Here is a 20,648-nt window from a genome sequence, read left to right on the forward strand (position 1 = left end):
GCAAGCCCCCCACCCCCCCAAGTTAAAAAGTCACAGGCATCTACCTAGCACAGAGGTCGTGAGCTACGATGCATAGTCGCACAGCGGTGCTGCCAAAGGAAACCAACCACGGCAAGGAGAAATGAAGAGCTTGGGAATCGTTCTGCGCGTCTTCTCGCCAACAGGGCAGCCCCTTCCAAGCGGCCCCAGTAAAGGAAGAGAGCGAAGGCTCAGAAGGGCGCCTTGGCTGTACTCACTGTCATGACCCCGGAGGTCCGAGCACCCGGCAGAGCAGCCAGTCCTGCACCAGTGTCTTCAGCGTCCCTCCACTCTGGGTGTCCCGCGGCCAGGCCGCTGTGCTCAGCCCCCGCGGGACTCTAGTTTGCTGTCCTCAGCTGTCACCTCAGTACAGTGATGGCATTTTGTCTACTGTTTTGGTAAATCTGAAATGCCAGTTGGTTCCACGGCACATTCACGAGTTGGTCAGAGCCGAAGCTACTGAGGGTGCCACCTCCGCGAACCCCAAAACATGGAAGAGCCCCCTGCTTTCCCCGGGGGGGGGGTGTCAAAGGCCCCACCCCCACCCCCACTCCTCTGGACACCAGGACACCACAGACTGGATTGATGCTGAAGACTTCCCTTTTCTTTGGTTTTTTTGTTTGTTTTGAGTTTATACAATCATTAAGGAATCTTTGGTTTTGGCTGGAAATTTAAAAAACAAAACAAAACAAAGAAACCACCCTCCCCTGGCTTATAGCAGCAGTGTTCAGACCTGGCAAAGCTTTCTTTCAACGTTGGGGGGTGGGAATAGAAGGTTGGGAACTACATTCAAAGAAAAGGTGAAAGGGCTGGGGATGCAGCTTCTAGAGAGCCCACTGGATACAAGATTGTCAAATAATAATATTAATAACAATAAAAACTTAAATATTTGGATTTTTTTTTTTTTGGTCATGCCAAAGAAAAAAAAGTGAAGTGTGTATGCAGCAGTCAGCTTAAAGGAGCCTTTGGTGTCTTTTCCCTTCCACCCAAAGTCCTGAAAATAAGCAGAACCCTGAGGCCTCAGAGAGGAAGGGGATGGCCTCCACACCACCAGGGACATCTGACGCAGGAGGGGCGGGGCGTGGAGAGCGGGCCAGCCCCCCGCACGCAGGGTGGCGGGGACAGGAGATGTTAAGAGACCTGTGAAGACCCCTTGCAACAAAAGGAAATAGAAGATTGCAATTTGCCCTCGGTTTGCAGTAGCTTTTCAGCAGCGACATTCAGAGGCTTGAGGAGGTCCCACCCTAGGCTGCAGGTCCCGTGATGCTATAGGCCAGAGTTCAACGTTACTTAGAGGAGGGAGGGCGGACTTGGCAACTCTGTAGGGTTTAGCGAAAGTTAAAGCAAGTTACTCAACCATGAGTTAGAAATGAGGTATACGACAGCTCGCGGACTGAGGTGGGCAGAAGCCCCCGACTCCCTCACCTAGCCTTTGCTACTACGGCGGAGGACGGGTCCGGGCCTCCAGTCTAACGTGGGAGGGGACGTCCGTTCCCTTGCAGAGGGCGCCCGCCCTCCCCGCGTCTGAGTAATGCGCATCTGCTCCCTGAGGCCGAGGTGAGAGGCTGGAGGAAGCCTGGCCTCTCCCTTTGTCTCAGGGGCACCGCCCCACGGATGTCGCCGAGCACCCATGTTGTAGGACTGCAAAGTCTTCTGCTCCTTCCTCCCCGCGGCCCCTGCCCGCCCCCACCCCCCACCCCCAGGGTTTGCGGCTTTCAACACACGCAGGCGGGCATCAGTCCGCTCCACTCTTAGGAAGGTCCGAGCCTTCTGCAGACCTGGGCGCCACTGGAGCCAGAGACGTGGCACCCCCACATGCCTACGGCCACAGCCTTTCCTGACAGAACCGCCTACACGTCAGCCTCTGAAAGTGCGTTTCCTTTCCTGCTGTACTGTCAGACCTGGAGACACAGGGAGGGCTCGGCAGGAGCATCGTCTCTGCTCTCCTGGGCTCTGTCATCTCTCACTGTTTCATTCCAAGGAGATTCCAACTTGCAAGAAGCGTCTGGATGTCTCCTGTGCGCACACAGCACGCTCTCCGGCTGTCTGCCTGCAGACTTCGGGATCTAATGTGAGAGCTCAGTGCTGTTGCCGGGTCAGGAAAGAAGCCTTAAAAGCTGCTTTTGTAAGCTCGTGGCCAACTTAAAACAAGGATGAACAAGTCAACAAAGAAAACACAGGGGAACTTTGCAGCAGACCTCAACATTTTTTTTTTACGGTAAATTACTTTTGGGGTCTGAACGTTTTGACAGTGTCCTGGGTTTGAACCAGAAGGTGGTGCCAGGCGACAGAGCCCTGTGCAGAGCGGGCAGATGCGGGGACGCCTTCCCTCCCCAGCCGGGGGAGGTTCACTTCCAGGCTCAGAGTGGCGCTCCGTCACGCGCACCTTGTTTTCCTTAATGTCTGCGTGGCGTGCTCTTGCCTCAATAGCCCGATCACCTACTTACAAACCTACCTAGCGCTTTGGAAAGTCACACAAGATTAATACCACTTTCATATAATGGCAGAACCACCGGAGTATTAGTAAAGCTTTCATGAACTTCTGCAACCTGATCATTTCTGGACAGACTATTCAGAGAGGAAGAGATGTCCCATCAAGAGTACACCAAGACAGCGAACTTCGGAACTCTCTAGAACTCATATATAAAACTCTCTAGAACCATGTATAAAACCATTTTGGAGGCATACAGCTCCCTGGGAGAGTAAAGGAAAGGCTTTTGATTCTCCATGTAATCCTGCTCTTGAAAATGCTTATCCCTTACAAGTGACACAACAGAGACAGCACATCTAGGTATCAGCTGAATTCAAACAGGCTGTACTGGTTCTATTTATAAGTGTTAGATAAAGGGAAATAAAAAAATTTCTACCTCCATCTTTTCGCCCTCCCCCCCAGTTTGCCAGCAATTGTAAGACCATCACGGCTACGCTGCGCGACTCTCCATCCTCACAGAGCGCACGGAGTGAAGTGAAAGTCTGTTTTCCAAAGCCAGGATGAGCAACAAGACTTCCTTCAGAAAGGGGGTCAGGGAGGAGAGAACAGAGGCGAGAGGGACAGGAAGGAGACACAGGTGCAACTTCTTCCAAACATCAGCCTTTGATTCCTATTCTCTGCTCGTTTTGAAAACCTAAGAATAAACAGTGACATAGCAGTGTCTTTGGTGTCCAAACCAAATCCCACTCAAGTTCTGTGAGATGGATGGTTTATTTAAAAATAACCTTTTCGGAGCTGTAGTCTGTATCTGAACGTGAAGAGCCAAGACGGCCTGTCTGGACAGAAAGGGATCTTCACTTTCTCCCACACCAGCATCATTTCTCATTCACATGTGCACCGAGAACGATACGCTCCTCAACCTCACTGACCTGCGGGTCCCCAAAGGTCACGCCTCAAGTCGCACGTGTGAGGCAAGCAAGCTGGCCTCCAACTGCTTGGTCTGGTTTTACTTCTGTTTGCATTTTTGGTCTAGACAGAATTAGCCTTAGGCAGGGAAAGAGGAAGTAGAGTTTTAAAATGTTGGGCTACCAGCACAACATTCAATAACATGACAGAGAGGGTGACAAAAAGAACCTGTTTGACTTTAACTGTCCTCGATTAGGATGTCCCCGCCCTCATCTCTCCTCTCCCAGTCATGGCGCCGCCCAGCTCTGCCTCCCCTTCTCACACACACCCCCTGACGGCCGCTCATGCATCTTTCGCCTAAGCTCTTGCTACAGAGAGAGGTAATGATCCTTAGGCGAGGATGGCAGGGCCTGGGGGGCAGGGGCAAGGGCGACCATAGGAAGGAATTTCAATGTGTTCGAGGACCCTGAACCTCCAGGACAACCCACGTGTGACCTGCCTGCCACCACGGCACAGCACAGCGCGGGGCTGACCAGGGCGAGGCCAGGGAATCCCAAACCCATCACAGGGGTAATTAAGTTTCCTTTGGCAAGACAGGTATAAGGAAAAACAAACACACATGAGTAACATTTTCCTTCTAACATAACCAACTTCTCCTCTCCCCACCCAACCCTCCCTAACCCTATAAACTGTAACCTATAAACAGGACCCGAATACATACAGCATCGATCATGTTTATCAATCATAATAACATCAGTTCAACTAAATGCTACAGCTAGAATTATTTCCACTATTTATAAAGTTTTCTTCTTTTATATTTATTTGGTTTTTAGATTAAAACCAGGTCTGCAACAATGCTAAGCTACACTGAGGTATTTTATGAAGGTGCCAGAAGCTAGCTGTTACCCACCAGCATTACCCTCGCAGATTAAGGTATCCCACTCGAAAAGGAGAGGGAGAGAGGGAAGAGGGAAAGGAGCTCCGGGTCACAGAATCATGGAGAATCAGAGTAAGAGCCACTCAAGCTGCTGCTTTGAGAGAAGGCTACGAGTAGGCCGAAGACCAGAACCAGGAGCTCCGAGCTGCACGGCCACGGACGGGCGGAAGCAAGCACCCGCTCACGAACCGGACGCAAATCGGGCTGCATACGGGACAAATCTGAGGAGCAAACACCTTCTCTGCCCTCCTCATGAAATCCTTCAAAGATCCTACTGGAAATCCATCTCTTTGGATTAAGAAAAGAATGAGGCAGAAGAGGATTAGTATCAGCTCCCCATGGCCGAAGCAGTCTAGTCCCCCTAGGCCCGTCCAAGCTCACATGCGTGCTGCGTCCTGCGTCCTGCCTCACGGCGGCCCTTCCTGTCCTTAAACGACGGCAAAAGATTCCTTTTCCTTCTCAAAAATGAAGGTAAATGCTTAAGAAAGATTTACCATTTTATAGCGTTGTCATCAAAATGTCTTAAGCCAGAAAATGACATCAGAATGGCCAGGGCTGGGACGACATGAACAATGTCACACACGACAGGCCTCTGCGCGCGCGCACGCACACACGCACACACGCACTCACTGCGGCTCTGAGCAGAGTCATCCGTCCGTTCTTGCCCATTTGAGTAACTAAATTTCAGGACTTTAGTCATTTTCTCCGTTAGCACTGACGGTCTCTCAACATTTTCAGTTCCAATAATCATGGTTTGAGGAATAAATAAAGCTTTAAAGTCATCCACTTAAATGCTGCTTTAATGAAAAAGTGGCCAGCGTCTCATACTAAGTTGTTGAGGCTCTTCTTTAACTGAGGGTTCTCAAGCTGCAGACTGACCAGCGGGGTGCCCCTAAGGGGTCTGCGGCCCAAGGGTGCGGCCGGCGGGAGGCCAGGTGGGCGCGCCTCCCTGTCACGCCACCGCCTGCCACCAGCAGTCTGCGGTGCCCGTAGACTCCGCACCAGCACTTCTCCCTTTTCTTCCGCTCAAGGGGTTTTGCCCCCCCCCAAAGAAAGTTTTGTGACGATGACAAGGGATGGGAACAACTTTAGACTATGAGCTACACAGTTTCTTCTGTGAGCCAGGTGTTTGTTACACACTAATTCGATGTTTACCATCAGGATTTAGAACTTGAAACATCTGCAGTGATTTCCTGTATTTGCAAATGTATCCCGCTTTCCCTGCCATTTAAATAGGAAATTTAATGTTAAAGATTGGGCTGACCTTAAATATTGCATCAAGCAATGTCTGTGCTTCTGGGTAATATAGGTTGGGTTCCCCCATCTTCCCATTTACATGAGGGAGAATAGGACAAAATAATATAAAAAAGAGGTATAATTGTGCTTTTTTCCCCCAAGAATGGATGAACTATGTAGAACAAAACAGCATGATAATCTCACTAAAAATCTTTTAATTCTAACCTTATTTTCCCTTAAAAAAACTTAATTTCTAATAATGCCACCATGAAGTACAGATCGGTATGGTCCTACACAGAATCAGTCTATGTGCTGCCGAAGCGAGCACGGTCCTACGCAAAATCAAAGTTGGATTACTTTGGTTCCATTTCTTGAGTAATAAGTTGAGTAAATTGGGATGGTATTGGTCGTTCTTATCAAATAAATGGAAGTGTGTACTGCATCAGGTAATGGAGATGAACATTTTTTTAATTCTAAAAAGCTGCCTATATAATTTCAGAAACATTTAAACTAATATAGCACTCAACTTATTTCTTAAAGTAGGAACAATAATATTGTTCCTATGAAAAGCCCTTTTCTAGGTCTTTCTGCTCTGTCCTTCAGATTCATACAGGGTATAAAGTTCATGTCCAAACTGCCTGCTTGTGATACGCAGGATTCAGTTACATTCACCACTCCCTAGGGAGGGCCCATTACCATGGGCAAATACAGTATCACCATAAATGCATTCAGAATTAGTCTTTGGTTTAATATGTATTCACCAAATTCAGGAATGAAATAAAATTTGCATAATCATTAGGGGGGATAAAATTAGAATGTACAATGAGTTAATGATGACCTATCTGGCCCATCTGCTGAGAAACGCAGAAACTACCAAACACCTCTTTTTGATCAAAGGGCCCCCTTAATTTCTAGACTGTCCCATATAAGGGGGTTAAAAGTCAAGTCTGAGTACCTTCGCTTCGGAGAGTCATTCAAAGCAAAAAGCATTTCTTGAGATGATAAAGAAATATAAAGTAAAAAAGGACTAAAGGTTGGGTCGTGAAACTACGATCAGGAGCCTGTCTAGGGGTGCTGATGGGGAGGCGACGTTAAGCTAAACACCTGTCAACAAAGTGATAGTGTTCCACGTGTACATGTGCAGATGTGCCTTTCATTTTACAACCTGTCTTTAAGGAAAAAAATGAGAAAATTTTTTAAAGTTACCTTTGTCTAAGGATTTATTTCTTTTAAACACAGATTTTTACGCTGGTTTAAGGTTTATACTCAAAAAGTGATCCGCACACATCGAAAGGCAGAATACCCCTATCCCAGGATGACCGGAGAACACACACACAGGGCAGGGAATAGAAGGCCGTTGTACTGACATTTAAAGCTTAATATCTTTTAGAATATTGAAATCTGTTGGCGAATCGTACCTGGGAGAGGGGGCATCTTTTGAACCACACAGGAAAACAAACGAGCAAGCACAGCCTTTCCTTGCCCTTCCTTTTCACCCGCTGGATGTGAGTCCCCGAGGACTCCACACTTCCTTTGGTAGCCGTTTTGGGAAATTAATGCTGGAGCCTCTAATCCAGGACGGCGGGCATCAGCATTTCCCTCCCTGAACCCGTCCTCCTAACTTACCACCCCCAGGGGAGGGATCGCTCCAAAGGGCAGCCACAGTCTCACTGAGAGCCCTAAACCATTTGCACAGACTAAAGTCAGAGATGTCAAGTCAGGATAAAAGAGTAAACGTAACTACATCAGAGAAACAGCAAGATGGAGAGGAGAGAAACTAGTAACTGACACTGCCCTTCTATTTACACACCGAACTAAATAAACTAGTTAAAATCAAGTTAATGTCTGCCCAGAGGATATTACGATTTACCAACATAAATGATTAAAACAAGCAGCAACTTTTATATAAAATTAATAAAGACAAATGAGAAAAGAAATTGTCAGTAGCATCTATCTCCTCAATGTGTCTGAAATGCACGTTATAAACTAGTCCATTAGTACAGCAGCTTGCTAAAAATTGACTTTGGTTCAAGCTTAGTTAAAAACAACAACAACATAAAAGACAAAACAACACACACCACACATTAAAAAGGTGGATGGACATTTGTTAGTTTCCCTGCTTGCAGTTCGCGGATTTTGGAGGGATTTTAGGGAAGGTGAACAGTGAGAAGAGGAAATTTAGGTTGATAATTAAATACTCTGAAATAAAACAGGAAGGCAGAAGCAACAAAAGAACGACTAACAAAGGGACTACAAATGTTTCCGGCCTTTTACTGTTAAGGTGCCTGTCTCCCACCTGGACGACCACGAAGAAACACACACACCGTGTCCCGGTCACCGCCTTTCCCGACGCCGCAAAGAGACAGATACGCAGACCCCAAGCTCCCTCGGGGACACAAGCGGAACACTCAGAACGCAGATGACCTGTACACCCTCTCCGAGACCCCAGCTCGAAAGCAGGGGCGCAAGTGCAGTCTCAGGCCACCGGAGACAGAAGCGAGCACACGGACAGCGCGCGGGAACCGTGACCTCCAACACGAAGGGGAGCTCAGACGAGCCCCAGCGCAGCGATCCGGTCTTCCGGGAACCGTTCGGGTACAGATACCGTCCTCACCGCGTGCGGCACGAAGGGGAACTGAATGTCCACGTTACCCTCATTCCTCTGCATCGACTTCCATCACCTCCTCCTTTCCACGGGCTCGTTTACATAGTCTAGAACTCCCTGCCAACAATTCCAGAAGCTAATCCCTTCCTCCGCCGTAGAGCCAGACGTGGACCGCCCTTGTGACCCGCCTAGCTGGAGCATAGCTGGGGCCTCACTAACAAACCAAGGAGACACTTGAGGTGTGTGCAAAGTTCCTGCTCAGAGGCCTTCAGAGGTTCTCAAGACCCCGTGCCCAGCCAGCGGTGCGCGCTCCGGCCGCGGAAGCGGGGAGGGACTCGGCTCAGAGGCGTGGCCGCGCCGGCCCGGGAAAGAGAGGTCTGCGGCGGGGGGCAAGGGGGAGCCTCCGACTCCTCTCATCACCCTCTTTGGGAATACAGAGCTGATGGCAGCCGTCTAGGGGCTTCCTTCGGAAAACAAAAGAAGGGCAGTTTCCCAATCTCAGTCAACCAGTCCCTCTTTGCCAAGTCAGTGAAGGGAAGTTTGGATGAAAAGCTTCCACGAAATGGAAACACACAAACCAACACACCAACAGTAGGAGCATTTTTCAGGAGATACGAAATCAGGAGAACCGCCCAGTCAGGGGTCTGCAGTAGTCTTTGCGCTTTGGGCCCAGATCCTGCCCTGCTGCGCGCGCGGCAGTCCCCACGGGAAGTCGCGGAAGCAGCACCCGTGCGCCGCAGGACCTGGGCCTCAGGGTCATTCAGTGATCTGGGGTGAGTGAGAGCTACAGTTCAGCAGGAATTCCTTCCTACACAAAAGTGCTCCGAAGGCACCACCTGACGGGGGGAGGGGGCGTGTGTGGAGTGGGCGTGTTTGCACACACTGCCTTCAGCTTCTGCACCAAGCCTCTTGCATAAGTGGCAAAAGAAAATAATTTTCTAGCACCTCTGTAAGAGTCATCAAGGATAAGGAAACCAGCAAGAACATTCCCCGCAGTTAAGAACGTAAGTCTCCCCTGACCCCCAAACCCACCCTCCCCACAGTGTGGGAGCTCACTGAAATAGGATCCAGGAGCAAGAGATAAACATGTCCAAACTATATATATATATATAAAAAACAATAACAACAATAATAATAGAGATACAGTAATACAGGCCTGCCTAAATTGTACCAGTTAAGAAAGGAACCCCCAACACAATTGATACGATTATAAACACCTTGTTATGACTTAATGGCCTGTACAACAGACCCATAAAAATGATTTTTTTTTTTTTAAGAAAAAAAAATTTAGACAAACAAGAAATCCCCTTCCTATATTGGAATTGGTAACCCACCTTAACTTGTCATCACGACTGCTGGAAATGATAAGTAGTCCTTTCACTTCTTTTTTTGTTTGTTTGTTTTTGATTTTTTGTTTCTGCTTTTTTTTTTTTTTTTAAACTTTTTGGTTAGAAAGTTCTCCAATCCATGAAGCAATCCTGAAAAGACAGTGTTTTATTACAAAATTAGGCAAATGTTGTCCTTTCTCCCTCCTTTTGTTCTGGTATGCGTTTTCCTCCTCCTCTCCCTTCTCTCCCTTGCTGCGGAAACATGGCAAGAGGAAGCCGATCACATTTTTCAGTGTCAGCCTGGCCGGCAGCCCATCGTGCTGCGAGTGGACACGGCTGGTGGCAGCCCCGCGCAGCCCAGCCGGCTCACTGTGCCTTGGAGGCGGTGGTGGTGGTGGCGGCGGCGGCCCCGCTGGCGGAGGCCACTGTGAAGAGAGAGTTCTGGATGGACTCGGCGGAGGTGGAGGTGGCGTGAAGGCTGGCTACAGGTCCAGAGTTCCCTGCGGAGGCTGCGGCGGCAGAGACCAAGCTCACGGGGTTGCTGGTGAGCAGAGAGAGGTTCTGAGGGTTCAGGAACAGGGGGGCAGTCACGATGTTGGGGGCTCCGCCTGCATTGGCAAAGACCAGGTTCCCAGTGGCATCCAGTGACGTTATTGGAAGGGAGCCACCAGAGGCAAGAGCTACAGACAAAACCCCCACAAACAGGCAGAAAGGAGAACGTTAAAACCATTCTAGAGAAGCCAAGTAGCACATCTAATGTCGTCTTCCCACAGCCTCGGTGGAAAAGGGCAACCCTTAATTGACTTGGTATCTTAATCCCAGCGCTCTCCTGCCACCAACTGAAGCGCATCTGTAATTCTGGGAGAGTCTGAACTGCTGTATTTGAACGAATGGGCGCAAGCAGCACAGGTTGGGGGGCCAGGAACGAGCAAAGCCGAGCTGCCAGGCCGTCTCGGGGCCTCGCCCTCCAAGGAGTATTAATATTAAGTCTGATAATTTCATCTTTAATGAAGAGTGCTGATTTTACACTTTGAATCAAAAGGCAAACTAGGTACAGTGACTGGGGCATTAAAATATAATTTGCTTTTAGCCAACTGGCATTATTCATAAATCTGAGCACTTCAAAAAAAAAGATGAAAACCATCTTTCCAAATGACTTTAGTGCTAAAATCATTATCTATAACCAAATAAAGTGTAAGGTGCGCCTAGTGCTGCCCTTGCTGAGGCATCACATCTGACTCGCAGGACTCCTACGGAGGAGGAGGAGGAGGACGCAGAAAGGGAGGGATGCGGACAGCACAGATTGGGGGGAGGGGCCCTAAGGGGCTCACTAAGGTTAGGACTTGCTCTCATGAGGGAGAATCTCTCTGCGACACTGTCACTTCTGTCCCCACAGAAGGTATCACCGGACTTCTAAATAACTGGGCACTCTCATTTAATCCCTTCTTCTGCGATCTGACAACCCGCCATGGCCCTCCCACCCATATAACCACATCTGCACGTGAAGATCTGAAGGGTTTTCTAATGGCACTAAAAATCTGGTTCATTTCTAACAATACATAAAGCAAGCTAGGGGGACTGAAGGGAAAGTCTCTGACTCTGGACATGGCATACAAAAAGCAAGATTAGGGGCACCTGGGTGGCTCAGTGGGTTAAAGCCTCTGCCTTCGGCTCAGGTCATGGTCTCAGGGTCCTGGGATCGAGCCCCGCATCGGGCTCTCTGCTAGGCAGGGAGCCTGCCTCCTCCCCACCCCCCGCCTGCCTCTCTGCCTACTTGTGATCTCTGTCAAATAAATAAAATCTTTAAAAAAAACAAGAAAAAACAAAAAAAAAACAAAAACAAAGAGCAAGATTAACAAGACTTGGCGTAGCCTGACATTTTCTGAGGTTCTAGGCTTCTAGTAATCAAACAGTTGCAGAGCTTCCCAGAAAGTACTCGTTCTAATCTCAGCTGGGCCCTGCAGAAGGCATTTGCCTTTGTGGCATCACTAGAGCCCAGAGGTACACCCTCACGCAAGAGGAAAAGTAATTTATCACAAATCTTATGCCAGAACGAAATCCTCATATCAAAAAGTTTACAGCCCTAACCATCAATTTTACATATGATTTAGTCAATGAGAAACCCAATATAACGTAAGCCAATCGTCACATAACGATTTATAAGAAATACGGATTTGGTCATTGAGTCACCTGAGTGACCAAATTAGTAATTCTTAGGGAGATCGAGTCGACATCCACAGCTCTTGAGAACGCTTCAGTGCCAGAAAGGTGGAATGGGTGTCTTAGTATCAGGGAAGGTGGCTTCTGGACCCCACCCAAGGGTAGGGACTGGCTGCCCCAAGACAAATGAGGCGACCAGAGGGTCGGAACTTGCAGTCCCACCCCCAGCCTCGCGGGATGGGAGAGGGGACGGGGCCTGACTCTGCCAAGGGCCAGGGACTTCGTGACTTCATGACGGTCATGAAGCCTCTGTTAAAACCCAAGAGGACAGCTTTGGGTCTTTTTTGGAGAGCTTCCCCTCTGGGAGAACCCGGAAACTTCTACCTGCCACCGAGCCAGGCCCCAAGCTTCCCCTGGACAGAGATTGCTCGGGTTGGGACCCCACCTGCCGCGCCTTCCCCTCTGGCTGCCGACCTGGCCCTTCCTCGTGCCCTTTCACAAGCTGCTGAGCATAAGCAACGGCTTCCCTGAGCTCTGCGAGCCGAGCACGGGACGCAGCCTAAGGAGGAGACTGCGGGGCCCTTGGATCTGTGGCTGGTCAGAAAGCCCCGGGAAGGCCCGGGCCTGCGACCGCGGTCTGAAGGGGAAACGGGAGCAGCGTCGTACGGCTGGACCCCGAGCCGGGATGTCGGGCGCTGCCTCTCGGGAGACGGTATCGGAGTCCACTTGAACTCTCCGACACCTTGCTGGTATGCGACAGCTGCTCGCTGCAGGGGGTGGGGAGGGCACGGTGGCTGGAACTGGGTCTAGGAACCCTAGAAAGTGACCGAGGTCACGTCTTAGATGCGTCCGTCCCTCCCACTCGCTACCGCAGACTGCACACACCATTCGGGAAACACTGGTCGGACTTGAGGTTGGCTAACGGCTTGTTTGGCCCCAGGAACTGATGTCTCAGGTTGTCCTCCTGAATCACCTAACGGCATCTTCAGACACAAAGCTCCGAAGCCAAATAAGGGAAACCCTTCCCGTCTGGAAGGAGCAGCTCCCGCCTGGACAGCACGCGGAGGCCGAAGGCGACCGGCGGGCCTCGGCAGGAGACCGTCCAGGGGCCTGCGTGTGCTGTGCTGACGGGGACGGGCAAAGGGCAGAACCCAACAAAGGAAAGTGCGCCCGGAGTCCGCAGAACGGGCTTCAAAGTTAACTCCCTCCGGGACCTTCTCATACAGCCGCTCTTAGGGGCGCGGCGGGGACCGGAGGCTGTCTCTGGGTCAAGTCTGCCTGGGCTGGGTCTTGGTTGTCTACTTAGGTCAGTCTGTCGGGGGTCTGTCGGGGGGGAATCCTGCCTCCACGTCTGCTCACCTAAGGAGATGGACGGCAACACGGAGTCCTCGTTTCTTCTAACACTAACAACTAAGCACACGCCCTGTTCTTACACACGAACCCCTATACCGCGTCCTCTACAAGGACGTTTCCTTGGTCGTGGGGTTCATCGGCATCACCAACCCAGCTCCCCCGCCACCTTCGCTGGAGCACAGCAAACTCCCCCGGTTAACAAGAAAGCGAGCGAAAGCAGAGCGCCGCGAGGGGGCCGTGCCACTGACCTTGGATGGTCGCCAGGGTGCTGTTGCTCATGAGGGCCGGGCTGAGGGCGCCGCCCAGGGTCCCTGGGTTGAGGCTGAGTAAGGCACCTCTGCAAGGCCAAAAGAGGGGTCACTCGTTACGCGGCGCGGCTGCCCGGCTGAGCTCACATGCCGGAGGGACAAGGGCAAGGGCAACGGGGCTCGGAGGGCAAGGACGTCTCTGTCACCCTCCTTGCGGGAACAGGGCTTGCCTCGTGCTTTCCGGCTGCTCCCGGCACGCAGCCAAATAAGGGCAGGAAACCCCCAGGCCTAAAACCCGCGGTTCTGGTGACTCTTCTTTCAAGGACCGTCTCTCCCCTTTTCCAGAACAAAACACAAAAGTGCCAGAGAAAGGACCGTATTTCAAGCGACCCTTCCACGCTTGACAGTAAACCGGGATCTCGTCGCTCGGTCGTGTGGGTCTGCGAAGCGGCCGGCGGCGGGCGGGTCCCGTCCTCGTCCTGGCGAGGAAGCCCCGGCGCGGCCGCCCCCCGCCCCCCCCCCCCCCCGCGGCCGGTTCCCCAGCGCCCACAGCTTTAAGGAGAGTCGGGGGGCCCGGCGTCTCCCCAAGAGCGAGCGCAGGGAGGGCCCCCAGCGGCTGCGGGACGCCACCGAGGCGGGCGCTGCTTACCCAGCTGCGAACTGCGAGGGCGCCATGAGGCCCGGGCTGAGGCCGGCGGCCGCGGCCATGGCGGCGAGGCTGGCGTTGGCCGGCAGCGGGGCGGCCCCCTGGAGGGCGGCGGCGGCGGCCGTCTGCAGCCCGGACGCGGTCACCATCACCTGGCTGGTCCCGAGGGGCGAGGACAACGTGGAGGCGGTCTGGGTCGTGCTGGTCTCGCTGGCGCTGGACGCCTCGGAGGTGGAGGCCGAGGCCGACGGGGAGGGGCTCAGCGACGGGGAGGCGGCGGCGGCGGCGGCGGGCGGCGCCGTGGAGATGACGGTGGCGGTGCTGCTGGGCGCGCTGTCCGAGCTGCCTGCGGGCCGAGGCAGACAGCGTGAGCCTCCGCGCTCGCCAGGGCCTGCGTTCGGCCGCGTCCCGACCCCACGGTGACCGGTCACCGGCCGCCCGGTGGCCTCTCGCGGGGGTGTCCCTGCCCCCGAAGCGGTTCTGTGGAAACCGACATCTGAGAGCCCAAACCGCGATCCCTCCCTGAGGAGGCGCGAGCGCCACAGCCGCCACGCGAGCGGCGCCCGAGTCGCGCAGGTGGAGAAATCAGGAACCCGCCGGCGGGGCGGGACGGGTCTGGGCAGGAAACACGCCGGAGTCCTGGCCCCTGAGAAGCGGTTTCCATCAGAAACTGCAGTGGCCTCGCTAGAAAAATCAGAACAAGACAGCGAAGGCGCGAACTCAAACTTGGGTGTTCCTCTGAAGCTCCGCGTCAACAAGGACAGCGGGGGACAGCGGGGGACAGCTGCGGCCGCGCCCCAGTATTTCCGGAGCTGTTCCGCGCTGAAGATCAGCTCTTGTCGGAAACGCGTCCCCACTCCTGGAGACAGTGACACGCAAGGGGATGATGAGTCTCATGAAAGAATGAAAATGAAGCTCGAGGAAACTGTTATTTGAGAGACCATTACAAAAAGAATCAAGATGCCCAAACTTCTTTTTGTTGTAAGGAGAAGAAACATTTGTATACAAACAACTAACTGACATTATAAATATAGTGCTGGAAACTAAAACACATTCACTGGAATTACTTAATGTTCGAGATCAATGTTGTCCAACAGAAACTTAAATAATTATGTAATTTAAAATTTTCCAGTGGTCCTACTGAAAATATTAAAAAGGAATAGGTTAAACTATTTCCACAATATTATCATTTTAACATTAAATCAGTCTCAAAAAAGTTTTTTTTTTATATTAAGTCTTTGAAAATAGTGTGTGATTTATATGTAATAGCACATCTCAATTAGAACTAGCCCCATTATATGTGCTTAAAAACCACAGATGGCTAGTGCCTGCCACGCTGGCCAACAGAGGTCTAAAATATGTCTAGAAGTTAGGCCTGTGGAGTCACAGAGGCAAGTGTGACGAAAAGAATAGTCTCTCTGCCCAAAGCAGAAATGACTCATAAGGCAGTCATAGGATAGAAAACCTTCCATAAAGCAGATGCCAGCCGTCCCCAGTGAGCTGCAATTCTGATGCTATTTACAGAAGGCACTAGAGAAGAGGCCCTCTCTGTCAGTTCTCAGTAAATGCCACATAATCACAAACGCGGGCTGCCTACACCAGCTGGAACCTAATTCACGGACGCTCACTATGTTCTAGGGTCTCCCCAACCATATATATATGTATAAAGCAGAACCCCAGAGGTATTTTCTCAGGACAGAGAGCTCAAGAAGACAAAAAGCGCCTATAAATTTTCAGCGTAGTATTTCTGTGAGGTATAAAAGACTTGATACATTATAGAAGAACTAGACCAATCAAAATAAATATTTCAAACCCATAAATACATTGAAACAAAGACCTTATGTAAAAGATAACTTTTTTGGTGGTAAAATCTATCACTAAGCTAAAGAAGAAAGACTCTCTCTTAAAAAATTCAGTTCTGTCCTCCTAAAATCTATTTTTGAGCCTTCTGGTCTATACTAAGAACATCCAGAATTCGACTCTCCTCATTTTAGCTCTAAGGAAGTGTTTCTTTCACACGGCAAGGAGCTGGGAAGAAATCAGACATCTGTTTCGGTACGAGTCTGCTCTTCCGGCCCCCACTCTGCTGCGCAGAAGCGTTACGTGGTCTCAGTGAATCCCATAAACACCTCTTTCTTATTGCTTATCAAAAAGGGACCATGTATTCCTCTTTCCCCCTTCTCAAAAACAGATAAAATTGCCTCTTTATTGCGGTTTTCGCTAAATAAGCTACACCTGTGTCATTAATCAGGCTCTGTTACTGCTTCAGTTCTAAATCTAGCTGATCACTCTCTCCCTCTGAGCCCCTGAGGTTGTGCTGGGTCCTACGCTGGGCAGGTTCACACGCTTCCACTTTTGACACCTGGAAGAACTGCCCCTGTTCTATCTAGAAAGGCAAATGTCTTTTCTCATTTACCTTTGTACTACTAGGAAATTTCAATGTACTTTCAATCTTCATTCTTTTTCAAAATTGTTTCGGCTATTCTGGGTCCCTTCCATATATATTTAGGATGAGTTTATCATAATTACTGCAAGAAAATTGCTAGAATTTTTACTATACTTGTACTGAATCTATAGATCAATTCAGAGAATACTGTCATCTTAAAAATATTCTAAACCACGAACATGGAATATCTCCATTATTTAGACATTCTTTAATTTCTCTCAGCAAACTGCAGTTTTCACTGTTTAAGTCTTACACTTCTTTTGTTAGATTTATTCCCAAGTATTTTATTCTTTTTGAAGTCATTGTGAATAAAATTATTTTTGTAGTTTCATTTTCGTACACGCTCACTGATAGCGTGTACAAATGCAATGGGCTCTTACATGTTGATCTTGTATCCTGCAACAACACGAAATTCATTTATTCATCCTAATAGTTTTTTTGGTATGTGGACTCCTTGGGACTTTTATATATACAGAATAATGCAAACAGAGTTTCACTTTTCCTCTTTCAAACTGGACGTTTTTCATTTTCCCCCTTTGTTAAACTGGCTCTAACCTCCTAGTACAATATTAATTCGTCGACAAAAGCTCACTTTGTTCCTAGTTTTATGGGGAAAGCATTCAGTCTTTCACCATGAAGTATGCTGTTAGCGGTAGGTTTTTAATAGATACTCTTTATTCTTTATCTGCTGAGGAAGTTCTCTTTTATTCCAGGTTTTTATTATGAATGGGTGTTGGATTTTGTCAAGTGCTTTTCCTGTATCTGCTGAGATGATGCTGTGGTTCTGGTCCTTTCTTTTGCTGCCGTAGTGTAGTGCATTATCTGATGTTCAGTTATTATTAAACCAACCTTACATTCCCGGGATTAGGCCCTCTTGGTGGTGATGAATAATCTTTTCTGCACATTAATGGATTTGGTTTGCTAAAATTTGCTGAGTGTTTTTTGGTATATTTTCATAAGGGATATGGACTTATAATTTCTGTGTGTGTGTGTGGTATCTCTGTCTGGCTTTAGTAACAAGGTAATATTGGCTTCATACAATGAGCTGTCCTTCCTCTGTCTTCTGGAAGAGACAGCTGAAGATTAACTTTATTTCTTCTTTAAATATCTGACAGAATTCATTGCTAAAGCCATCTGGGCCTAAACTTTTCTTTTTGGAAAGCCTTTACATTAATGATTCCTTTACTTTGCTTGCTTTAAGTCTATTTAAGTTTTCTTTCTTTTTTTTTTTTTTGAGTGAGTTTGGGTAATCTGTGTCTTTCTCAGAATTTATCCATTTCATCTAAATTGCCTTTATTTTTTGGGCATAAAGTTGTTCATAATACTCCAGTATGCCACATAAGGCACCAATTCCATTCCTAAATATATACCCAAGAGAACTGAAAACATGTCCACATAAAAACCTACATGCTCACAGCAGCAATGTTCAAAATGGCCAAAAACGGAAAGCAACTCAAATGTCCATCAATTCATAAATGATAAACAAAATCTGTTATATCCACACACTTAAATATCACAAAACCAGAAAAAAGGAATGAAGTACTGATATTCTGCAAGACAGATAAACCTTGGAAAATGTTATATACTAAACGGAAGAAGCCAAACACACACCAAATAATACATTATTCTACTTGTATGAAATGTCCTTAACAAGCATATCCACGGAGACAAAGCAGACGAGCAGGACTAGGGTGAGGAGTCAATGGGGAAGGACTGCTAATGGGTATGGGGTTGCACAGGATTCATTGTGGAACAACGTTTTGGGAAAAAAATTGGGGCAGAGCATGTTTGGTTGAGATTATTGAAGGCTGTCGAATTTTTGTCTTTGAGACACGCGCGCACATGTCTTTCTGGAGTAGTGCAACCACGAGCATTCCTGTCTCTTCTAGGAAAGCTCACCAGAGAGCGGTCACTTGCCAAGCACTATGCTAAATACTGGAAAATAAAAGCGACTGTGTCAATAAGACTAGATTTCTCTTAGAAGATGGTAAACTGAGGATATGGTTCTTTCCTCTTCATTTCTAAAATCCTATTACAAATGATGGTGAAGAAAAAAGGAAGTAAGAGTTCTGCGGACAGATATCAGAGGACTTGAGATTTTGATAGACTCACAAATGAGGTGCTCGCTTCGGCAGCACATATACTAAAATTGGAATGACTTGCAAATGAGAAGGAGGTTGAAATTTGGTGGTAGGGAAACCAACTGGAGTCCAGAAGGGCACAGGAGATGGCTAGGACAGCAGTGAGAATTACTCACATCAGCAGAGCCCCGAGGAGATTCCAAGCTCAGAGTTGACAGAGAAAGAGAATTACAATAGAAGGGAATGACTTTATTCTGCAGAGAACTTTCTGTATAGTCCTGACTTTTGAAACCCATGTTTCATGATATGCTATAAGCTCATATACTTACAAAACCCCCACAAGGATGAGAGGAAGAACACCAATATTGAGTATCAATATTGGAATTTCACGTGAATAATGTAGCTACACTGAAGAGGACAGAGAAATAACCAACCCAAACAGCTACACAGTCTCTGGATCACGTGCTTTCAGGCTAAAGGCAAGGACCCTAAACAAACAGGGAACTCGACTCAGGGGCCTCTCCGTTTAGAGGCGTGGACTGGCCATTCTGAAACCACTCTGTTTTCACTACAGGACCCAGCATTCCGGTCATGAAACTCCTCTTACCGTGGGAGCCAGGCTGCTCCCTCACCGTGCAGGCAGTTAACCTGGAAAACGGACAGAAAGGAGTAAACTCTAGGGTGCCGGGCTGGAATGGAGCTCTCAGTATGCACTCATGGATCTGAATAAAAGTAGCTCAAGGGCACACAGCTATGTATGGATCTATGTATAAAAATGAATTTACATGTGTCGGTCTAAGCACACATACGAAGGCACGCATACGCACACGTGTACCTATTTCTATTGAGATGCCCTAGCAGCAATGACAACACAGTATCAATGATGCATCTAGATCCTGGCGTCTGCATACCTTCCCTCACTAAAAAGAACTAGGGATCCTTGAAGAAATAGTTGATTCCAGGCCTGGCGCAGAGAACCTTTAAGATGAGGCTGAACGTCTTGTGCCAAAAAATTAAGAAAGCAAAGAATGAGGGACATGTCGAAAAGGCACAGGAGCTACCACCAAGGGGCTCCCACTGGCAAAATGAAAAAGAGTTTGAACGCTAAAATAAAAAGGAATAGTAGGATTCTAACCTACTGAATATGGAAAGAACGTCTGAGTCCATACTGATACAGACAGATAAACAGGGGAAAAGGAAAAGTGTATCCTTACGGTTGAAAGGCACTAATGAATGTAGAAGAAATAACAGAACTGCTTGAGAATCACAGTAAGAGATCCATGCAAAAATTATCCATGGACACTAGTGGGCAAAGGTGTGAAGAAATTCCCCATTTACTGCTGTAAAGAGTCAAACAGTAACGAGATGGAAAACCCTGACAGAAACCACCTTCATCAGACCATCAAAGTCGGTGCCACCCGGAGTGGGACTGATAACAGCACGTGCGTCCACACCAGGCACCAAGCAGGACTCAACATCACTTCTGCGGTCTTCTTGCCCAAACTGCATAATCTGCATCTAATCACAAAGAAACGTCAGACACAACATCTACAAAATAAATAGCTACATTCTTCAGAAAATCAATTTCCTAAAATACAAAGAAAGACTCATACTGTCCCCAGTTTAAGAAGACTGAAGACACACAGAAACTGAATGCAATGCATGATTTAAGATTTTTTCCTCTAAGAGGCATCACTGGCACATCTGGCAAAACATGAATGTGAATTGTTCACTAGATAGAGGACTGAGTCAATGTTAAGTTCCTGATTTTTGATAACTGTATTCTCACTATATGTGGTAATGTCTTGAAATAGGGATAAAGTAGCATATCCATTAATTTGATCTTCAAATAGTTCAGATAAACATCACATACATAGCAAGTGAAAGAGAAAAAGGAGAGAAAAAGGAAATATGGCAAGATTTTCCCATACAGAGAATCTAAGGGAAGAGATGTGGGATTTCTCTTAACTATTCTTGTAACTTTTCTGTAAACCTGAAATTACATAAAAGTAAAGGTCCTAAATGGCTTTGCCCAGGTTTACGACACAGTATTATAAAACCAGTAAGATTAAAATGTTGAGGGGAAAGTAAATCACCTACAGTTTTAAATAACTCAGTTGGTTGGGCAACTGCCTTTAGCTCAGGTCATGATCCTGGAGTCTCGCATCAGGCTCCCTGCTCAGCAGGGAGTCTGCTTCTCCCTCTGACCCTTCCCCTTCTCATACTCTCTCTCTCTTAAATAAATAAAATCTT

General features: G+C 48.3%; 1 protein-coding gene across 3 annotated transcripts in view; it reads right to left on the reverse strand.

Moving 5' to 3' along the window:
* Positions 1-9,747: 9,747 nt before the first annotated feature.
* POU2F1 (POU class 2 homeobox 1) overlaps positions 9,748-20,648 on the reverse strand; it is a 175,134-nt gene continuing 164,233 nt past the window's right edge. For all 3 annotated transcript variants that reach the window (XM_044266996.1, XM_044266995.1, XM_044266997.1), the window contains exons 14-16: positions 13,872-14,214; positions 13,223-13,311; positions 9,748-10,141 (exon numbers count right to left, since the gene is read on the reverse strand). In XM_044266996.1, coding sequence (XP_044122931.1) covers positions 9,828-10,141; positions 13,223-13,311; positions 13,872-14,214 — 746 coding nt within the window. In that variant the 3' untranslated portion in view covers positions 9,748-9,827. The remainder of the gene's footprint in view (positions 10,142-13,222; positions 13,312-13,871; positions 14,215-20,648) is intronic.

This window comes from Neovison vison, chromosome 10, assembly GCF_020171115.1.
Source record: "Neovison vison isolate M4711 chromosome 10, ASM_NN_V1, whole genome shotgun sequence".
NCBI classification, from domain to species: Eukaryota; Metazoa; Chordata; class Mammalia; order Carnivora; family Mustelidae; genus Neogale; species Neogale vison.